This window comes from Panthera onca, chromosome C1, assembly GCF_046562875.1.
Source record: "Panthera onca isolate mPanOnc1 chromosome C1, mPanOnc1 haplotype 2, whole genome shotgun sequence".
Lineage (NCBI taxonomy): Eukaryota > Metazoa > Chordata > Mammalia > Carnivora > Felidae > Panthera > Panthera onca.
The window spans coordinates 60,229,697-60,248,363 of NC_138346.1; the positions used below are offsets into that span (position 1 = coordinate 60,229,697).

Here is an 18,667-nt window from a genome sequence, read left to right on the forward strand (position 1 = left end):
GTGATCTGTGCACTTCATTGTATGTAAATTTTACCTTAAAAGAAAACAAAACAGTAAACACATACTGAACTCTGGTAATAATATGCATGCTGAAGTATTTAAGGGGAAAGATACTGACGCATACAACTTATTTTGAAATGCATCAAAATGGATTGATGGATAGAAAGATACACAGCTGAATATACATGTGACAAAATATTTGTATTAATGACAGAGACCCTAGATGGTAGATATGTAGATGTTCACTAGAAAATTCTTTCAACCCTTCTTTATGTTTGAAATTTTTATAATAAAATGTTGGGGAAAAATGTGAGATCTTTGAAAAATATGGAAAACAAAGGAAGTAAAATAAAAACACCATACAGACACCAAGCAGACACCCAAGATCTTACTATATATGTTTTGTAGTTTGCTTTCACCACTTAGCAATATATAATGAGCATTTCCCCAGCTCTTTAAATATTCTCTCAAATGCAATGGAATTCTATTATACAGAGGTAGAATACTTTTTTCAGCTTTACTGAGGTATACTCAACAAATTGTAATATTTTAAAAGTATAAAACATGATGATTTTACTATACGTACACACAGTGAAAAGATTCACACAATGGAGGTAACACATCCATCACCTTCCATATTTGCCTTTGTGTGTGTGTGTGAGAGATGCAGCGTAACTTAAAAGATAATCTGTTAAAGAACACTTGGGTTGTTTCCAGTTCTTCACCATTAATCATCTGAGATGAGCAGCTACTGTAGCCATCTTTCTGCATATCTCTGACTACCTCCTTAGTATGAAGTCATAGAAGTAAAACTTCTGGCTCAAAGAAAGTAAATATTTTAAAAATTTTGATGCATTTTGCTAATCTCTTTCCAAGAAGCTTACCAATTTACACTCCTAACAGGAGTGTATCACAGATCATAGCTAACGTTTGAATTAAATGCTTCCATAAGTAAAATTTATAACTATTCTTTCTCCCAAAGAACAAAGGTTCTTTTTTTTTTTTTTTTTACATTTATTTATTTTTTGAGAGATATAGAGAGACAGAGCACAAGTTGGGGAGGGGCAGAGAGAGAAGGAGACACAGAATCTGAAGCAGGCTCCAGGCTCTGAGCTGTCAGCACAGAGCCTTACGCGGGGCTCAAACTCACAAACCGTGAGATCATGACCTGAGCCGAAGTCGGAGGCTTAACCCACAGAGCCATCCAGGAACCCCATAAAGGCTCTTTTTTAAAAGAAAGTCTACAATATGCAAAACTAGTATCCAAATCTTGGTTTCTAAATATCACAGTCCCAATTCTGGTACCCTGGATCAGGGACTCTTGAAGAAATGGATGATTCCGGGAATGAAGTAGGAACTAGATGAGCCTGGAAAATCTTGTGCCAGGAAGTAAAAAAAAATGCTAAAAAGTGACGGAGACATACCAAAGGGTAAAGGAGCTAACTTGAAGGGACTCTTACTTGCTCAATTGGGACAATTTAAGCTTGAAAGTAACAACAGTAATATAATGGTACATTTTCAATTTGAAAAAGAATCCGTAAGTCCACAATGAAACAATAAACAAATGAATGGGTGAATAAGTAAAGAAAGGAAGGCTCTCATTTATGCTAGAACTTTTCTTTCTACATAGTAACTGTCATAATAACATCTGGTTCAAACAAGAATTGCCAACAGATGCTAAAAGCATTGGGTAACACTTGTTGAAAGAAGATGTTTACATAGCCTCAAAGTATCTTCCAACAGCTTAATGATTAATTACAAAGAGTTTTCGGAAAAGGGTATTTTTACTATAGAGAAATTGGGTAAACCCTTCTTAATCAAAGGTTCAAAAGTATTAGTATCACCAATAACAAGACAAACTGACATCATAGTCTCCCATTAAGATATGCCAAGGGCATATGACCTATGAAATATTTCTACCAAAACTACATTATCTTAAACTAGGCAAAAGGAAGGGAAAATCAGATAAACCCAAAATGAGGGCCATTCTACCCAACAATCCCATACTCTTCAAAAATGTCAAAGTTTAAAAGACAAAGGCAGAGAAACTGTTCAATTAAACAGATATACAAATTAAACACAATATGTGATCCTGATTGGATCCTGGGTTGAAAAATTGCCATAAAAAGCCCTTACTGGGACAACTGACAAAATCTGAATATAGACTGTGAGGTAGGTAATATTATTGCATCAATGTTAAATTTTCTGATTTGATAGTTGTATTATGGTTGCATTCTTGGGAGATGCTGAAATACAGATGTTATATACCAGCATCTACAATTTACTCTCATGGTTCAATAAAATAGGAATACATACAACTTGATATATAAAAAGAAAGCAAATGCTGAAAAATGTTAATTAGTGGTGATTCTAGGGAAAGGATAAGCTAGAGTTCACGGTACTATTCTTGGAGGTTTTCCCTAGGTGTAAAAGTTTTTTTTTTTTTAATTAAGTTTTAAAGAACTACCTAGATTTTAAGTAAATTCCATTTTTCTTTCTTTTCTTCTAAATTAAAAAAGTAATATGTACTCACTAAAGCAGAGAAAAGTAATACATACTCACTAAATCAGAGGTCTACAAAAAAAAAGCAAAAACAAAGGTCTCCTATCCCCTCACATAAGCAAAGTTAAGGGAGTCTGATAAATATTTTCTCCACCTTTCACTAAGTTCATAAAACATATTTCATCAGATATCAAGTCACCTTAAAGAGGTACGTGAATGAGCTGCAAACATATTATTAAATGTCCCATTGCTTCTTGGCGAAAAAGTGACCAAGAAACAGAAGACTGAATCTACACATTGGAAAAACATCTAGAGCTTACTGCTTTTATCTTACTTAGAAAACACCCAGCCAGCAAGCCAATACATAGTTCACAAAGTAGAACAAAAATCAAACTAAGAAATGCATACTTCCTTTCCAATACCTCCCAACCCCTAGCCAAAATTTTTTACATCTTAAACTCCTGTTGATTCAAGAAGGAGGGATGCTTTGCAATAATTTACCATGTCTCTTTATCACTGGCAATCACTGGCTAAACCAAGCCCCAAAGCTGAAACTGAGTTTGTGTTTTTCCTAAAATTTATGAGTTATGCTCCTACCGTTTACTACAATCCACTCAGTTTCTGAACGATAACCATTTAGGTTAAATACCTACATGAGAGCAGGACTTGGCATTTTCCAATTCCTGCTTTCACCCCTGTGCTTTCCTAGGTCATTCTATTAGCTTCCTTAAAGATTAGAAAACAAAACAAAACAAAACAAAGGCGCTATGTATGGGGTGGGGGGAGGTGTGGAGTGAACACAGCAATTACTGTTTTCCTGTCAAAATCTGTTCTATAACTCAAAAAGTGTCGCATCCAACAATCATATAAGAACATGCTTGTTGTACTTAAGCATGCATGACCTAATGCTTACAAATATTAGCATCCTTATATACTTTTTTGAATATGAATTTGATGGAATTGGTTTATTTTCCATCTAACCTGGTCACCTACAGGTTTCGGAATTGAGAACTACAGAACAGGGGGTCTGATTTCCTGGAATTCATTTGTCCCTCCTGAGGAAGCTTACTATGTTTTTCAAACCTCTATTTCTCCATCTATAAAATGGGTACAATAATGTTTACCTATAAAGGACTAAAGAGTTCACTAGATAAACGAAGCTAGGTTCCATCCAGAGTAAGACATGGTTTTACTATTTGGCTACTACGAAAAATGTGTTGATCAAGAAATGAGGGGGAGGAAACTTTCTATACAAAGCATGCTCCCGTTTTGTGCACATATGGGCTCCTTAATGCTTTCCACAACCTATAGGTACCCCAAGGCAGAAATAGCTTAGTCCTTCTGACCTGGCTTCAACAACTGGAAACTCAGCTGGTGATCACACAGTCACACAGCACTGCTGGGAGGAAACGCCACAAAGTGCTGCCATTTGGGTTTCCTTCTCTAATCAATTGCTACGGTTCACTGACAGCAGTTAATGAAAAAAAAAATGAAACCATTCAGGGGAGATTAAAATGTATTTATAGAAAAGTTCACTTTAAAAACAGACATTGAAAAAAAAAAAAACAATAATTAACCCAAGCAGGACATAAATAGAAATGACCAAAACAAGCTCCAGAGGGTAGCTGTTAAAAGCTATCAACGCCATGCCTGCAGGTCAGCTCCACAATTAGCTTCATCCTCCAGGTACCAAACTGAACATGGGGACCAAGCTGTGTCATATTCCTAAGGAAGATGAAGGGCCCACTAGGACCAGCCTAAGCCCCAGACTCTGGAAACCAAGACCCTTTTCTGGTTTTACAAAGAAGACAGCTCTCTGTCCAGCATCTGTTAATTCTTCATTAAACAAAAACCATCACTGTTGGCTTCAAGTAGAGGTGAAATCCAAGAAGCTGGTATTGTTTATATTTCAGTAGAAAAACAATGCTTTTTAGTTTTTAAAAGACAACTCCTGATAACCACAGATTCACGAAACCCAAAATAAAAAGGGAATAAAATGTTCACACATTACTCTTTACTGACCCCTCTCGGCTGACCTAGGGAAAAGAAAAGCCTGAAGCCAAGGAAGGTCTGAAACCTCACCTTCCCCTCGAAGAGAGAGCTCAGAGAACATTCGGTCTTTCATGCCATGGAAGGAAACACTCTCCGTGCAGATGACCCTTAGAACTCAACCCTAAAGCACATGCGGCCGTGATTTCTATTTATGGGGCTCCCAGAATGGAAACTGGGAAACAGCCTCATGGATCGGCCCCAAAGGCCTCGCTCGCTAGGTCCCCGGCAGCCTGTGACCTCTGACTCTGTGGAAAAGCTTACATAAGTGCAATCGCCACCAGTTCTGAGAGCAGGGAAAGGCCTTACCTCTTTCTCTATTTTGAGCAGCTTCTTTACAGCCACCTCCTTGTCCTGGGATATCCATCTGGCTCGATATACACTCCCAAAACTTCCTCCACCGCAGTTTTCAAAAAACTGCAAGTCATCAAATTTGATTTGCACAAAGGAGGTACCGAGAGACGACATCTCATAATGACGAAGTATTAGACTTCCACAAAACCTGCAGAGACAGAGAAAAAGAAAAGTTGGATTATAAACATATTAGAACAAATCCTCTGAATGCTGCTGTAGGTAATGTGTAACAAGCACTGTGAAACTTCCAGAAAGAACCCTGAGGACTCAGGAACAAGAACAACAAGGCTATAAACAAATCAAAATGAAAACACTTACCCCGGCAGCCCATGCAAAAGTTGACAGCAACTTGTCCAGGCTCTGAAACACAGCTGTTCACAGAGCAATGGCTCAGATTTCTCCCCCGACAAAACCTGTAGCGGCACTTCCTGCACATCCCAAGGAGCTCTGCCTAAAGGCTACTGTGTCACCAGGTCTATGAGGGAGCCCTGACACACAGGAAGCATGCTTTCCACAGCAAACTTGCATAGCTCTCCCGGCATGTGAGGTATGCCGGCTCTCCCACGGTGTGCTCACTTCACACGAAATATACATCACCTAAGCAACGGAGCATCCTGCCCCAAGGAGAGCCCAAATGCGCAGAGGGAACACACATACAGTGTTTAGATTCCAAAAGCAAGCGTTCAGCTCAGGGATAGCAAAGCTGGCCAAGTGTTTTCCACAAGTGGCTCCCTGGACTGTATACTGTAGCAGGACTTAATTAAAGAGAAGAAAATTTGCCCTTGATTACAATATTAAGTCATCCAAAACCTCTGCCAAGAGTGTAAAAAAAAAAAAAATATTATGTTGTTTCCAGAGGAACAGATTACCTCTCCCAGAGATTATTACGGTGACATTTTCTGCAGTCTAAGGAGTTTTACTATTCTCTGGGTAAGTGGTCATTCTTTACACCACATGCCAAACCACAGATTCCCAGGAAAAACAAAACAAAAACATACAAACAAAACAAGAAAGCAAGAAAATAAAGCACTAAAATGTTGAACCTGCATAAAAAGCAGGTGGAGAACAAAAGTTTGTATACAGATTCTTACCAGAATCTCACAGTGAGGGTGCAGAAAGACAAATGCATATGTATACAAAACAACTGGTCTGGGATCTTCATAACTGTCAAAGTCATGAGAGACTTAAAAAAAAAAAAAAAGGAAAACTTCTAGCATATGATGACTAAATGCAATGAATGAACACTGACTGGACTCTGGAATAAAAAAAATCTACAGAAAGTATTATTGGGATTTTAGAGAAAATTGAACACTAACTATATGTTAGGTATTATTATCTTATCCATGGATAATAATAGTATTCTGGTTCAGTAGGAGGATGTCCTTGTTATTGGGAGATCTACTGGGAGACATATTTAAGCATTATACCTACAACTTAATTTAAAATGGTTCAAACCCCTGCTCCTTAATCTCTAAAAACAGGGCACCGGCATAGAGAGGAAGCAAATGTAACAAAATGTTAAGAACTAGTGATTCTAGGCAAAAGTTATATGAGTGTTTCACTATTCTTTCCATTTTTCTGTGGGGTTTATTTTCAAAATAAAAAGGTGGAGGGGACAGTTTGTATCTATAAAATTGACAAAATTTCTTCATAAACAACTTGAAGCTTTGCTGAGTGATGTCCACAGTCGGCTCAGAGATCTTAATGTGCAGCTGACTAGCAATCCCATTTTAGGAACATCATGTCACTGAAGAATGCTGATTTTTTTTTTTTTAAGCCCAATGTGGTGCTTGAACTCACGACCCCAAGATCAAGAGTCACATGTTCTACCTACTGAGCCAGCCAGACACCTCAAGAGTGCTGATTTCTTACAGTCAAACTCTGCTCTATTTTGGGGAGAAGGCAAGAGAGAAGACTGTTTATTTATCCTAAAGTTTAAAAGCTTACTGTCTACACAAAAATACAGGGGTGGGTTGGGGGGAAGCCCATAGCATCCAGCCTTAGTCTATACATATGTAAGTCAACAATTCACCTTACTAACTTTTGTTTCAGTTCACATTCAGTTAATCATAGAAAAGAAGAAAGTTTGGAAAAAATTTAGGAATGTGCCAAAGGTAGGTACATAGAATATGCAAGCTAAGAAGTTTGTTCAATAAAAGGCAAAGCACCACTTGCAAGATTCCCTCCACGTTACAGATGCTACGTCCATCTATATTGTTATTAATTGCTTTTATTTTTATCAAAGTATAAAATAAAATGGGACTACAAAGCTTGTAATAAAAAAATAGAACTCTCCTGCTCCACCCCTCCCCACACCTTATTCTCTCTCCAGAGGGAACTAATTTCAACTCCTTTAGCATTTTCTTCTGCTATTTACCTCTGTATTTCTAAAAAGTGTGATCATATTGCTATTTCTTGATTGTTCCATTTCAGATGTTATCTATTAACTTCTCCTTGTGGAAAAAAGAATTTAGTTCTCATATACCCCCTTCACCTCTTTGCATAGAAATATGTCACACTTGCCCAATCGTCCCAGCTTCCAACTATATTGTAACATCTAGTTAAGTCAATAGTAGGCTGACAAAGTAAATATTCCTAGGAATGCTCTGTAGGATTCAATGACTTTTCCTTTCTTGGACAACTTTTTGTTTCTCCCAGAGTTATTAGTTGCTCTGTTTTTGTTATTTGCTTAGCTTTTTAAATACTTAGCACTTATTCACCTCATTAAACTATCCTAAGAATGGCAAAACTCCTCTCAATAAAATAAAAATATCAGGTAATTTGGGGGAGGTTGTTCTATTTTTTTCTTAAAGACATTCCTCCTATACTCTTCATCTCAATTCAATCTGGCTGGAATGGTTGTTCTCTAGGCCTGACTTGGACTGGGACTTCCTTTCACGATCATCCTAAAATTTCCTTTACCTTCTCCTCTGTGAGAACCCCTCTGTTCTAGAATTCCCTGGTTTCTCTGTTTTGACAGTGTGTATCTCCCATTAGCAACCTAATAGAGTACCCAGAATGTAATTTTTTGAGAATCTGTGTGTCCTAAAATGTCTTCATTGGTAGCCTGGCTGAGTTTACAATTCTAGGTAGGAAATAATTTTCCTTATAATTTTAAAAGTATTACTTCATAGTCTTCTAATTTCTAATGTGGCTGTAAAGCAGCCTGATACTGCTCTGGTAACTAACTAATCCTTTTCACACTATTACCTTCTCTCTGAAAGCTTTTAGGACCCTGTATTCATCTCTGGATGCCCGAGATTAATAGGGCATATTTAGGAATGAATCTTTTTCATTCATTGGGAGGACATTCGGTGAACTCTCTCAGCCTGTACTCCCAGCGAACTCTCGTCTTTTAATTCTGGGAAATTTTCTTGTGTTATTCCTTTACCACTTATAGCTACTTTTGCTTCTTGTTTTCTCATTCTCCCTGCACACATGGGGAACTCCTTGCAGTTACCAGTACATGGTACTCCTACCCCTCTCACATCTCCTTTCCTTTGCATAAGGGATTTCTGCTTTGAACGTCTTTCTCTTCTCAGGAAATTCCTGTCCCTAACTATCTGTTTCAAGTCTCGTGAGCAGAATTAAATTCTCCCTCTGTGCCTTAGCACCTTTCTTTACCTATTCATCTTTCCCACTTACTTCCCACCTTTAAGGGACCATAAATCCCTTAAAGGCAAAACCCATTTCCATTTACATCTGGATCTTCTTAAGCACCTAGTACACAGCCAGATACAATTGCACTGAATTTTTTCCATTCAAAAATTGCTGAATGAACAAATGAATGAATAAATAGTTTCTGGCTATTCTTCTGTTATCTTTTGCAGCTAGAAAGATTCCAATCAGACTAAAATCTGAGAACTGTTGCTTTTACAAGTTCCCCCAGAGGATTATGAGGCAAATCCTAATTTGGAAACTACTGCCTGGGATGCTTGGGAAACTGAGGATAAAATGTTTGGACTTCAGAATAAGGTGTCTAGGAGTCCAAAGGAAAAAGAAGAGGAGGAAGAAGGAAGGAAATTCTTTTCAAAACAAACCTAGAGATCTGAACCAGGATGATATCAATATGAATAAATCTAAACCTCAGGTACAGAGCAAGTCCAGGGAATATGGATGAACGGAGGTAGGATCAGTTACATTTGACACTGATCTAAAAGTGCCAGAGGAAGTTGATCTAGGAGAAGTGGAGTTCTCCAGGACCTTCACTCCTCAAGATGAGGCAATTAATCATATTCTTCCCCAGAATCACTGTTACTCACTTTGTGATACATCCTGCCATTTGGAAAAGAGCTATGTATGAATGGGACTATGTAATTATTTGAATGTTTTACTGAGACCATAAAAAATTAAGTCCCATCTTATTATGGAAGAGACTAACAATTCTGGGGTATAGGAGCACAGGTTTTAATTCCAGCGAGCTGGGCCAAACATCATGGACTGAGATGAAAAACCTAATTGAGATTCCCATTGCCGTCTACATGAGTATCAGACCACGTATAGGTTTCCCCAGCTATCTAAAAGTACAGCCTTCCCATGAAATCTTTTGTTAGCCAAAATGCTGTAAAGCAAAAAAGAAACTGCCATTAATTTACATGGAAAATTTTTGAATATTTCCGGACCCAAAAAGTAACCCCTCTTAAGGCTTTTCTGATACCTCAGGACACATCTTGTTAATGGATGCACAAAATAAATCAAGATAAAATAAAGTACAGATGCTCTCAAACACAGTTCAAAGCTATGACGGCTTGATGCTGAGCGTGGTTCCAGGGAGAGAAGCTCAGGGTACGTGCTGCCTCTACAAGAGCTCACTGCAAAACAAATGCTGAATGCAATTTTCCCTTTTCACATTTTTTCCCTAAAAGTGAAAATCCTCTTCAGATTTCTTTCTGTTAGCAAAAATAGGTACTAATATAGGTCTTCCATAAAGCAAAGTGGTATAATGCAAATTTTCGAAAAGCAGAAGATACCTGTATATTTATTTTTCCCCTTGAGCTAACTCCCTTTAATTTAAAATCATTATTCTAAGAGGATCAACGTATGATCAGAAGAATGGCAAATGTGAGTTGCTGATTAATCATACTTACAGCATCTTGGGGAAGACTGTTACCTGATCAAATCACATTCTAATTTTTCAGATGTGTTCTCCAGTGAATACACATAAATTTAATAATAAGAGTCATCTATATAAATGTATTTACATGGTATACCCAATCAAAGGTTTATATCCCGCCATGTTAAAATAATTGCTTTTGGGGCGCCTGGGTGGCGCAGTCGGTTAAGCGTCCGACTTCACCCAGGTCACGATCTCGCGGTCCGTGAGTTCGAGCCCCGCGTCAGGCTCTGGGCTGATGGCTCGGAGCCTGGAGCCTGTTTCCGATTCTGTGTCTCCCTCTCTCTCTGCCCCTCCCCCGTTCATGCTCTGTCTCTCTCTGTCCCAAAAATAAAAAAAAAAATAAAAATAAAAAAAAAAAAATAAAATAATTGCTTTTACACAAGAAAGGCAATTTTTCTCCATGCAACAATACCCAGTCCTAATTTGCTAGCATTTTAACTTGTTTCCTAAACTCTCACAGCTGCTTTAAATATTAGTAAGTATCTACCACACAGCACTGATGGGTAAGTTAGAGCAGGGACAGCACAAAACTCAGAGCATAACAGGGTGTCATAGCACTGAAAATGTTGAAAATCACTAATGTGATGGTTGAGTCCAATCGTTTGAGTACTTGAATAGTAAGACAAACCTTTTCAATTTTTAAAAATTTTCTTAAAATTGAAATTTAAAAAAGATTTTTAACTACGAAATTGCTGAAAGCAAACATATACGTGTGTGTGTGTGTGTGTGTGTGTGTGTGTGTGTTACCATCAATGAACTATCAAAAGTGAAACTATATGGAGGCAGAAAACCTTAAGTGGAGTATTATTTGACTTTAAAGTTTTCAGCTTTCAAGTCCAAAAAAAATGGACTTTGGTCCTGAATTAAAAACAACAAAATAAAACAAAAAAGACTAACGTTCTAACATTAAAAAAACAAGATTTAAGATTAAATAGATAGGAGTTTGAATTCTGCCTCTAGCTCTTGGTAACCTTGAACCAATCACATTTTCTGACCCTGACATTTCCAACCCGATAAATAAAAAATCTGAAATCTCTTCCATTCTGTTATCAAATGTCTTCAAGTTGCTAGCTCAAAATTATGAAGTTTGCAGAGTATTACCTGACTTCTTTAATGAGTCTTACTTCCAAATACCACTATTCCAACACAAAAGCAGCATGGTCCAGGGGAAGCACCCCAATTAGATCCATTAGTGAATCTGAGCTTATTAGCTGTTAGACCTTGGCCCAGGCATTGTACCTCTCTGACCTCCATTTTCTCACTGGAAATAATACCCATCCTGCATAGTTGCTGGGGAGTAAGAGATGCCATGAAAGTGCCTGGCATAGTGCCCAGCACCTAGTACACAATACTCAATACATGGAAATTATGCTTCTCAAGTTATCTTTATAAGTCTTGTTACCATATTTAATATTTAGTCATCTACTCCTTCAGCTTTCACCATTGGGTATGCTTTCCTCAGTTTTCCTCCCTGTGTTTTCAGAATTGTTTTGTATCTCCATTAGTTTTGCAGAGCAATGATTAATAGATAAATGTACTATTGGTCCATGAATCCTTCTTATGTGCATATGTTTTAATTCTTTCTCACTGCTCTGTTTGCTGCTTTTGGTTTTGGCTATTTTTGCAAGATCTTATTAAGTAATTATAATTTTCTTTTAAATTATTTTTTCATATGAGACTAAGTTATTAAAAGATGATAGTTTTTTTTTGTTGTTTTTTTTTTGTTTTTTTTGTGTGTGTGTGTGTGTATGGCACTTTTTAAGATACCAGAGTTTTTAGGACCTATTAATTCAATGATAGCATTCACTTGGTACATTTCTAGAGTATACCTACTTCCATGGTGGCCACTGTCTTCCTTTAAATCTTATCTACTACATGTCAAATGGATTCAAGAAACTACAACCAGCTTCATTAAATACCTGTAAATCATAACTTCTTTTAAAATTAAACCCACCTTATAAAAGGACTAATAACTTTACTAGAAAATAGGACTTTGGACTTTTTCTGGATTTTTCTTTTAGGTTTATATGGACCTGTGATTTCTGAATTCAGATTCTTCCTCTTTTTCTATCCCTAATTTACATTTTCCTTTTTCCCTTCTTCACAAAAGTTTATTTTTGACGCAGTATAGAAAAAAAAACTATTTTATTATGACCTAAATCTGACCAGAAAAAAAAAACCCTTTTATAAAACAGCTCTCGACAAATTATTTTGCCAACCTTGTTGCTCTAATATTTATTTATGCTAGTATTATTTCAGCGTCTTTACCACAGATTAGTGAATACAATAATAAAAATATGCTTTTTCATCATGTGTATTAAAACAATACCACTTGGATTATGGTTCTACAACTATTTCTTTCCTACAAGTCTTATCTTCAAAGCATGGGGAAAGCTGGAGTTTGGCGTATTTGTTCATAAGAGCAAGGTCAAAGATTCTAAGATTCTATTCTGGAACAGGACTGCTGTTCTACTGTTGTTTTTAAATCACTCAAAAAAGATCTGTAAGACTCGCTGGAGGAGACTAGGTTGCAAATAGAACCAACTAGTACTTGTGTCTACCATAGATATCCCTTCCTTCCTCCAAGGCTTCTACTGGAAAACAGCATATCCTGTAAAGAACTGGCTGAACTCAGTGAATAGGATCTTTAGGCATGGATATCAGAGAGAAGTAGACTTTAAGAATCCAAAAAATAGCTATTGTTTCATTTTTTTTTCCTCTATGCTTCATCATACAAGTAACAAACCCCTTTAATTAGAGCAAAGGTTAAAATAAAAACGAGCTAGTTAAATGAAACATTCTTACTTGTACTTTAATATTTCAATTAATGAAAATAGACTTCCATGACATACTTCCTTGCCAGAAATGTCAGTTACTTGAGGCAAAACACTGGAGGAACAGGAATGTAGCAGACAGGGGCACTTATGGCACAGAAATACTGTGTGGAAATGTGTCTGTGCTCAAATAGAAGCCCAACTAGGCAACATGGAGTAGGTACAATCCATGACATGGGTCATGGCAGAGGTGCTTGTTGTGTTGAGCGACTGGAGGCATAGAAGAAAGCTGGACCAGAGTCTCTGAAGAAAATAAAGGAGCACTGAGACAGTACATTTCCATGGGTTGGCAGGAAGAGGAATTCACAGATGTTTGGGGAGGTGGTGGAGAAAACAAGAATAAACCAAGCTTACTTCAGTCAGCAGGTTCACCCATCCCCAAATGTGCTGCTTCTTGTGCTGCACCATTTTCTGTCAAATAGAAAGTATCTGACTACCCTAGCTGCTAACAAACAGGTACCATCTTGGACTAATTACCTGGAACAAATGTTCCCTGAGAAGGGTAAATATGACAGTTAAAACCTAGTAACCTCGACATAAGATGACAGCAAATGGGGATTGCTAAAACCAGAGAAGACCATGGAAGACCCTATATTATGTATCGATCCAGAGACAAAGCTAAAACTACAGAGAGAATTCCTGGTTATTAGAATTACCTAATAAGAAAATATGCCACTCTGTCTAGTAGTGAGCTGCCTATTGCTGAGAGTGTTCAATGGGAGGTGGCCATGTGGAATAGGAGATTCTTGCAACAGCTAGAACAGCATGAATGGTTTTTAAGACCTACTCCAACCCTATGAGTATGTTATGACTAATCAACCTACTACAAAGTATGGATGGTATTCTTTCTCAGGGATACAGTCATGAACCTAAGAGTCCCTGGCAAAGTAAAGGAACAGTGATCAGCATCAGTAATGGAAATAATGGAGATGACTGGGCCATACTCCTCAATTTCTCCTCCCAAACAGGTTGAAAAGGTGAGCATCATATTCCAGATTTCTATCCTTCCACTATTCTTTCCCCTCTCCCCCACTTCCAAAGGCAAAAAGCTTTGTTCATGCTGAAAGCCACAGTATAACCACAGAAAATAAAAAATCTTTGGATGATGATATACTATTATTCTTTTCTCAGCAAAATGAAATTGCATTACCCCATGCAGTGGGCTGGGCTGCAAAGCTTAATGGCGCACATTCATTTATCAGAACGAGGCTCACGCTCCCCCATACGTGGAGCACCCAGCACTGTGCAGAAGGTGTATGAATAAATCAGTTCCTACAAGTCAATTTTACCTTAAGATCTAAGGGACCATACATGCCTGTACTGGTTTGTTCAGTAAAGTCAAACAGTACAGAAGAGAATGCAAAATTCACATGAGTTTTTAAGATTAAATACAAGATTTTAAAGAAAGTGCTTGCTTATATGGGAGTCTTTGTTTTATTTACGGGGATATTTACGGATCCCTGAAGAAATACATTCTTCTCCACAATAGGATACTTTGGTTAAAAAAAAAAAAAAAGTCTCATAAGCAGACTTTTTCCATGACCTTTTAGATAATGATTCTTGCCTTCTCTTCTTGGTTTTCCTATACAAAGTCCAGAAAGAAGGAGGTTAGTCCCTGAAGATAAACTGTGCTCAAAGCCAGCTTTAAGAATGGTTCCAAGTAATTTTGGTTTAGCTTTTCTAGGTCATAATCTTCCCCTAGTCACACAACTCCTGAGTTCTTCAAATTCTTCATATATTTAAATGCATTAACTTTCATATTCTTTCCCAAAAAAATCTCAAAGTTATACATAAACACAGAGGTACACAAAGCTGCTTTTCAAATCCTTATACTCAAAGCAGGGGAGTATCTATGAAAACCTCCCAGCCCTGCATACACACATGAAGTATGATTTGGGAACAGAGCCAGCTACCAAGAGCAAGCCTTACCTGGGTATAGGTGAGACAAGCAGCCTGCTCTGTGTCTGATTTGAGAATGTGGAAAACACTCCTTACTATTCAGTTATGGTGGCTGAAGTTTTAAGCTCTGGTTCAAGCATTACCACATGCTCATAAGCTTGTGCAGCAAGAAGGCTGTGCCCAATGTACACATGACAAAACTGAGGATGGGTATGAAAGTTGCCCAAGCCAAGTGCTGAACTTACAAGCGACATGACTAGGATTCAAACTCAGGTCTGACTTCAAAGTCATATCTTTTTTTTTTTCCCCCCGTATGTCTTTTTTCTCACTGTATCATTCTGCCTCTTCCTTCTAATCTGCCGTTTTCTTTAAACACTTTGCTTATTACAATAATCACTAGATTGCTTGTCATCCACCTGAAGTTCCATTTGAGGCTTTAATTTCCTATTAGCAATTGTGACGTGGGGTTAGGGTGGCAAAGCATGGCTGCTTTGTTCTCAGAGAATCTTCTACAGTGTTGGGATTATTTAACTGCTATTAGGGCATAATCGATGCTTCAGCTGTCCGTAGGAGGGTCTGACACAAAAGCACCCATGTATCAGTCAGACCAATCTAAGCTCTAGCATTTATAGCTCTCTTTCCTTAACAGGTACAGTTTTCTGGTCACAGCTGGAACTCTGCTTATTTGTGTGTAGTGGGGCAAGGTTAATAGCCACGAAAGAAGTAGCCTAAATCTTCCCTGCAGTAAGACCAAAAGGTGCCTTAGCTGTTCCTATTACATTTAGATAGACAAGACACCCTCCCTGTCAATCTGTCCTGGGTAGAATAAAATGGAAAACAAATGATCCAAATTGATTTTTATTTTCAGTATCTCTGGATCCAGATATAAGGCTATCTTATTCCAAGAGGTACTATATCACCACAAAACACCTTTTTCTGGCTTAAAAAAAAAAAAATCATTGATTCTCTCCTCTCTTTTCTTTGAATCTAACAATTTCTAAAAACTGTCCATTTTTCTCTTTTACCCCACACTAATAGCTTCACTCTATGTCTGACCTCTTTTCATGAAACGTCATTGTAATTTCGCCAATGTTTTCTCTGACTAGACTATTTACTCCACGCCCCTCATAACTCCTGTTTATAGTTTGGTAGCCCTGTCAAAGTCAGTTTCACTGCTCATTTCAGATAGGCACTCAGCCAATATATTGCCAATAACACTCACTCTTGTGCTAACTTAAAATACACAGAGCAGCTTGCCAAGTTTCCTTATTTGGCAAGAAGGTCCCTCAGTTCCCAAGATCTTTGACCATCCATTTTTAGATCCAAATCCTCCTGCTTAATATTTGGATATTTCTCTCTTTGTCTCTCTTTAATGTGTCTTAAGTGTCCCCTAAAAGAGTAAGAAGAGATCAATCATCTTTCCTTTCCTAGACAAGGGCCCTTGTCATTGCACGGTGGTCATTTACTCTGGAATTATTACCATTATGACGTTTGATTTAAATAATATCTTCCAGGTTAAAAAAAACTCGAGAAAAGTTATAGTAGGAATTATGCTGTGAAAGACTAAGAGTACACGTTGCTTTATAAGACCATTTTCCTCTACCTTAATTCACTGTTTCCAAACAAACCAAATTCACGTTCATTTGCAATCTCCCAAATCTCTCACTACTGTAGCCGGAACTTTAAACAAAGGCCAAAACCATAATTAAAATGTAGCTGTCACATATTCTTTTTTGAAAATCGAAAAACGACATGAAATTTCACTGTGGAGATGTAGGCCTACTACAAAGAAATCATTAACTGTCTTGAAACACCTGTTTATTTTTGTCTTTAAAAGTGACTGTGGGTTGGGATCCACTGCATCCTGACTGCTCACTTCAACTGAGGTCAGGAAAGCAAGAAGGCTCCCGGTAAAACAGGTTCGGGGATAAAACAGGAATATACTTCAGCAACCATCTGAGGCGATTCTAATACACCATTATTAATCGAGAGCTGCTTATTGTAGTATCATCCAGAGCGGGCCACTAAACGATGTTGCTTTCGTTATTAACAAAAATACTAATTAAGTCCTCCATAAACAGTGCTTATGCAGAGATCTCGAGGCGCATCAGAAACGCACATTTGCAGCAATCTAACAATGGGCCGCCCCGTTTTTTAGGCAATTCGAAGCCATCTCGCCGGGTCTGTATCAAACTCGGTCTGCAAGCTGTCAGGAGCAAGCGAGGCGTGGCGGGGGCCTCAGCGCTGCCCTGCCGGTCTGGGCCAGGTCGCGGGGCCCGCGGACCGGGGGACGCCATGGGGGTCGCCGAGGGACACCCGGGTAGGGTAGGAGCTACCCTCGCCGGTGGCAGAAAGGGCCGCTGGAGGGTGCGGGCGGCGCGAGCCGCACGCTGTCCCGGGGAGGGCCGCTCGAGGTGGAAGAAGCCGCCCGGGCCGGGTGGAAAGCAGAAGTTAGTGGTCTCTCCTCGCAAGCACAGCCCTCTGCTGGGAAGTGGCCCGCGCCCTGCCCTGATTTGGAAGACTCGCGTTTCGCCTCCCAGAGGTGCCGGCTCGCCCGCTGAGAAGCCGGCGCTCGGGCCCCGGGGTCGCGGGCTCGGCCGGCGGGGGGCCCGGCGCACGGCGAGGGGAAGCGGCGGCCCCCGGCGGCGGCCCCCGACGCCGGCGCCGAGCGCAGGGCCGAGAAAGCCCGACACGCGGCGCCCGCCCTTCCGGGCGCCAACTTCTGCGTGGGACCGGTCCGAACTTTGGGCCCTCTGGGCCGCGGCGCGGAACTCCGCGGGCGGCGGGAACGCTCGCTCCGGCCGCAGCCGCCCGGAGGGCCCTGGGTCGGGGAGGGTGCCGAGCGGGGCCCCGCAGGCCGTCAGGGCCTCGGCCCCGAGACGCCGGGAGACTCGCGAGCGCGAGGGGCCTCCGACCCACCTCGCCCTCCGCGGCCTCCGGCCTGGCCCTTACCTGGCTTCCGGGCCGGGCGCGAGCGGCAGCTGGGGGCGCCGAGGCCCGCGCGCGGCGAGGGCAGGGACGGCGACCGGGGGTCGAGAGGACGGCGGCCCGCGCGGCTCCCACGCTTCCGCCCGAGTCAGGAGTTGAACATTCCGCCTCTCCGCCCCGCGCCAATGAGGAAGACAGTCGCGACAACAGCACCACCTACCTCCGAGCGCGGAACGGCCGGGCCTCCCTGCCCGCGCCGCTGCTCAGACTAGCGGGCCGGCGGGGCGTGGGGAAGCGCTCGGGCCTCCTGGGCCTGCACCCCCGAGGATTCCGTCCGCCCCGGCAGCCTCCGCAGCCCCGGATGGAGGAGCTGAGCGGGGAGCGCACTAGCCCTGCAGCGCGTGGAGGGGAGAGGGAGGCGTGCCTGTGGACCTCTCGGTAGCTTCACCTCATTTTAACAAGTTGACCCCACTTGTATGGTCAAGTCAGTCCTTTTCCAACAAATATTTACTGTGTCAGAAGCGCTGGGAGTACAAAGAGATGGGAGGCTGCTTCATACCTTGCAGGAGTTAATTATCTAGTTGGGAAGGAAGGGCACAGACCTGGAAAGATGTTTCTAGGAGATAGGGCTGAAGGCTGCCGCGATGGAACCGTAAGTAAATACCTACGGAATTGTGAGGAGGGGTCATGGTCTGCTGCCCTGGTTGGTGACTTTAACAAAACTGAGTTCAGATGAGAAGACTAGAATCCTTTTCACGTGTGAGCAACAGGTGGTAAAAGGTATTGGGAAGAAAAGTGATTGTTGATTGGGAAGGATGATTCTGTGGAGGAAAAGTGAGCCGAGGTCGAAAAGGTACTGGCAGCATTATCCAGGGGTTTGAGTTTGGGGTTTATTATCCATGGGCACTGGGGAACTGTGGAGAACTAGAATCATTAAAACAGGTGCTTGTGTCTGAACAGTGATTTAGAGAGAGAGAGAGAGAGA

At 40.4% G+C, this 18,667-nt stretch overlaps 1 protein-coding gene across 4 annotated transcripts in view; it reads right to left on the bottom strand.

The window, feature by feature from the left end:
- Positions 1–18,102, bottom strand: part of MAP3K20 (mitogen-activated protein kinase kinase kinase 20) — a 187,202-nt gene extending 169,100 nt beyond the window's left edge. Inside the window, exons 1-2 of one of the 4 annotated variants that reach the window (XM_060621687.3) lie at positions 17,903–18,102; positions 4,861–5,053 (exon numbers count right to left, since the gene is read on the bottom strand). In XM_060621687.3, the coding sequence (XP_060477670.1) occupies positions 4,861–5,019 (159 nt within the window). In that variant the 5' untranslated portion in view covers positions 5,020–5,053; positions 17,903–18,102. Of the gene's footprint in view, positions 1–4,860; positions 5,054–5,223; positions 5,576–17,706; positions 17,881–17,902 lie in introns of those variants that run through there. The other 3 variants (XM_081796365.1, XM_060621690.3, XM_081796364.1) reach the window with 3 other exon arrangements.
- Positions 18,103–18,667: the final 565 nt, after the last annotated feature.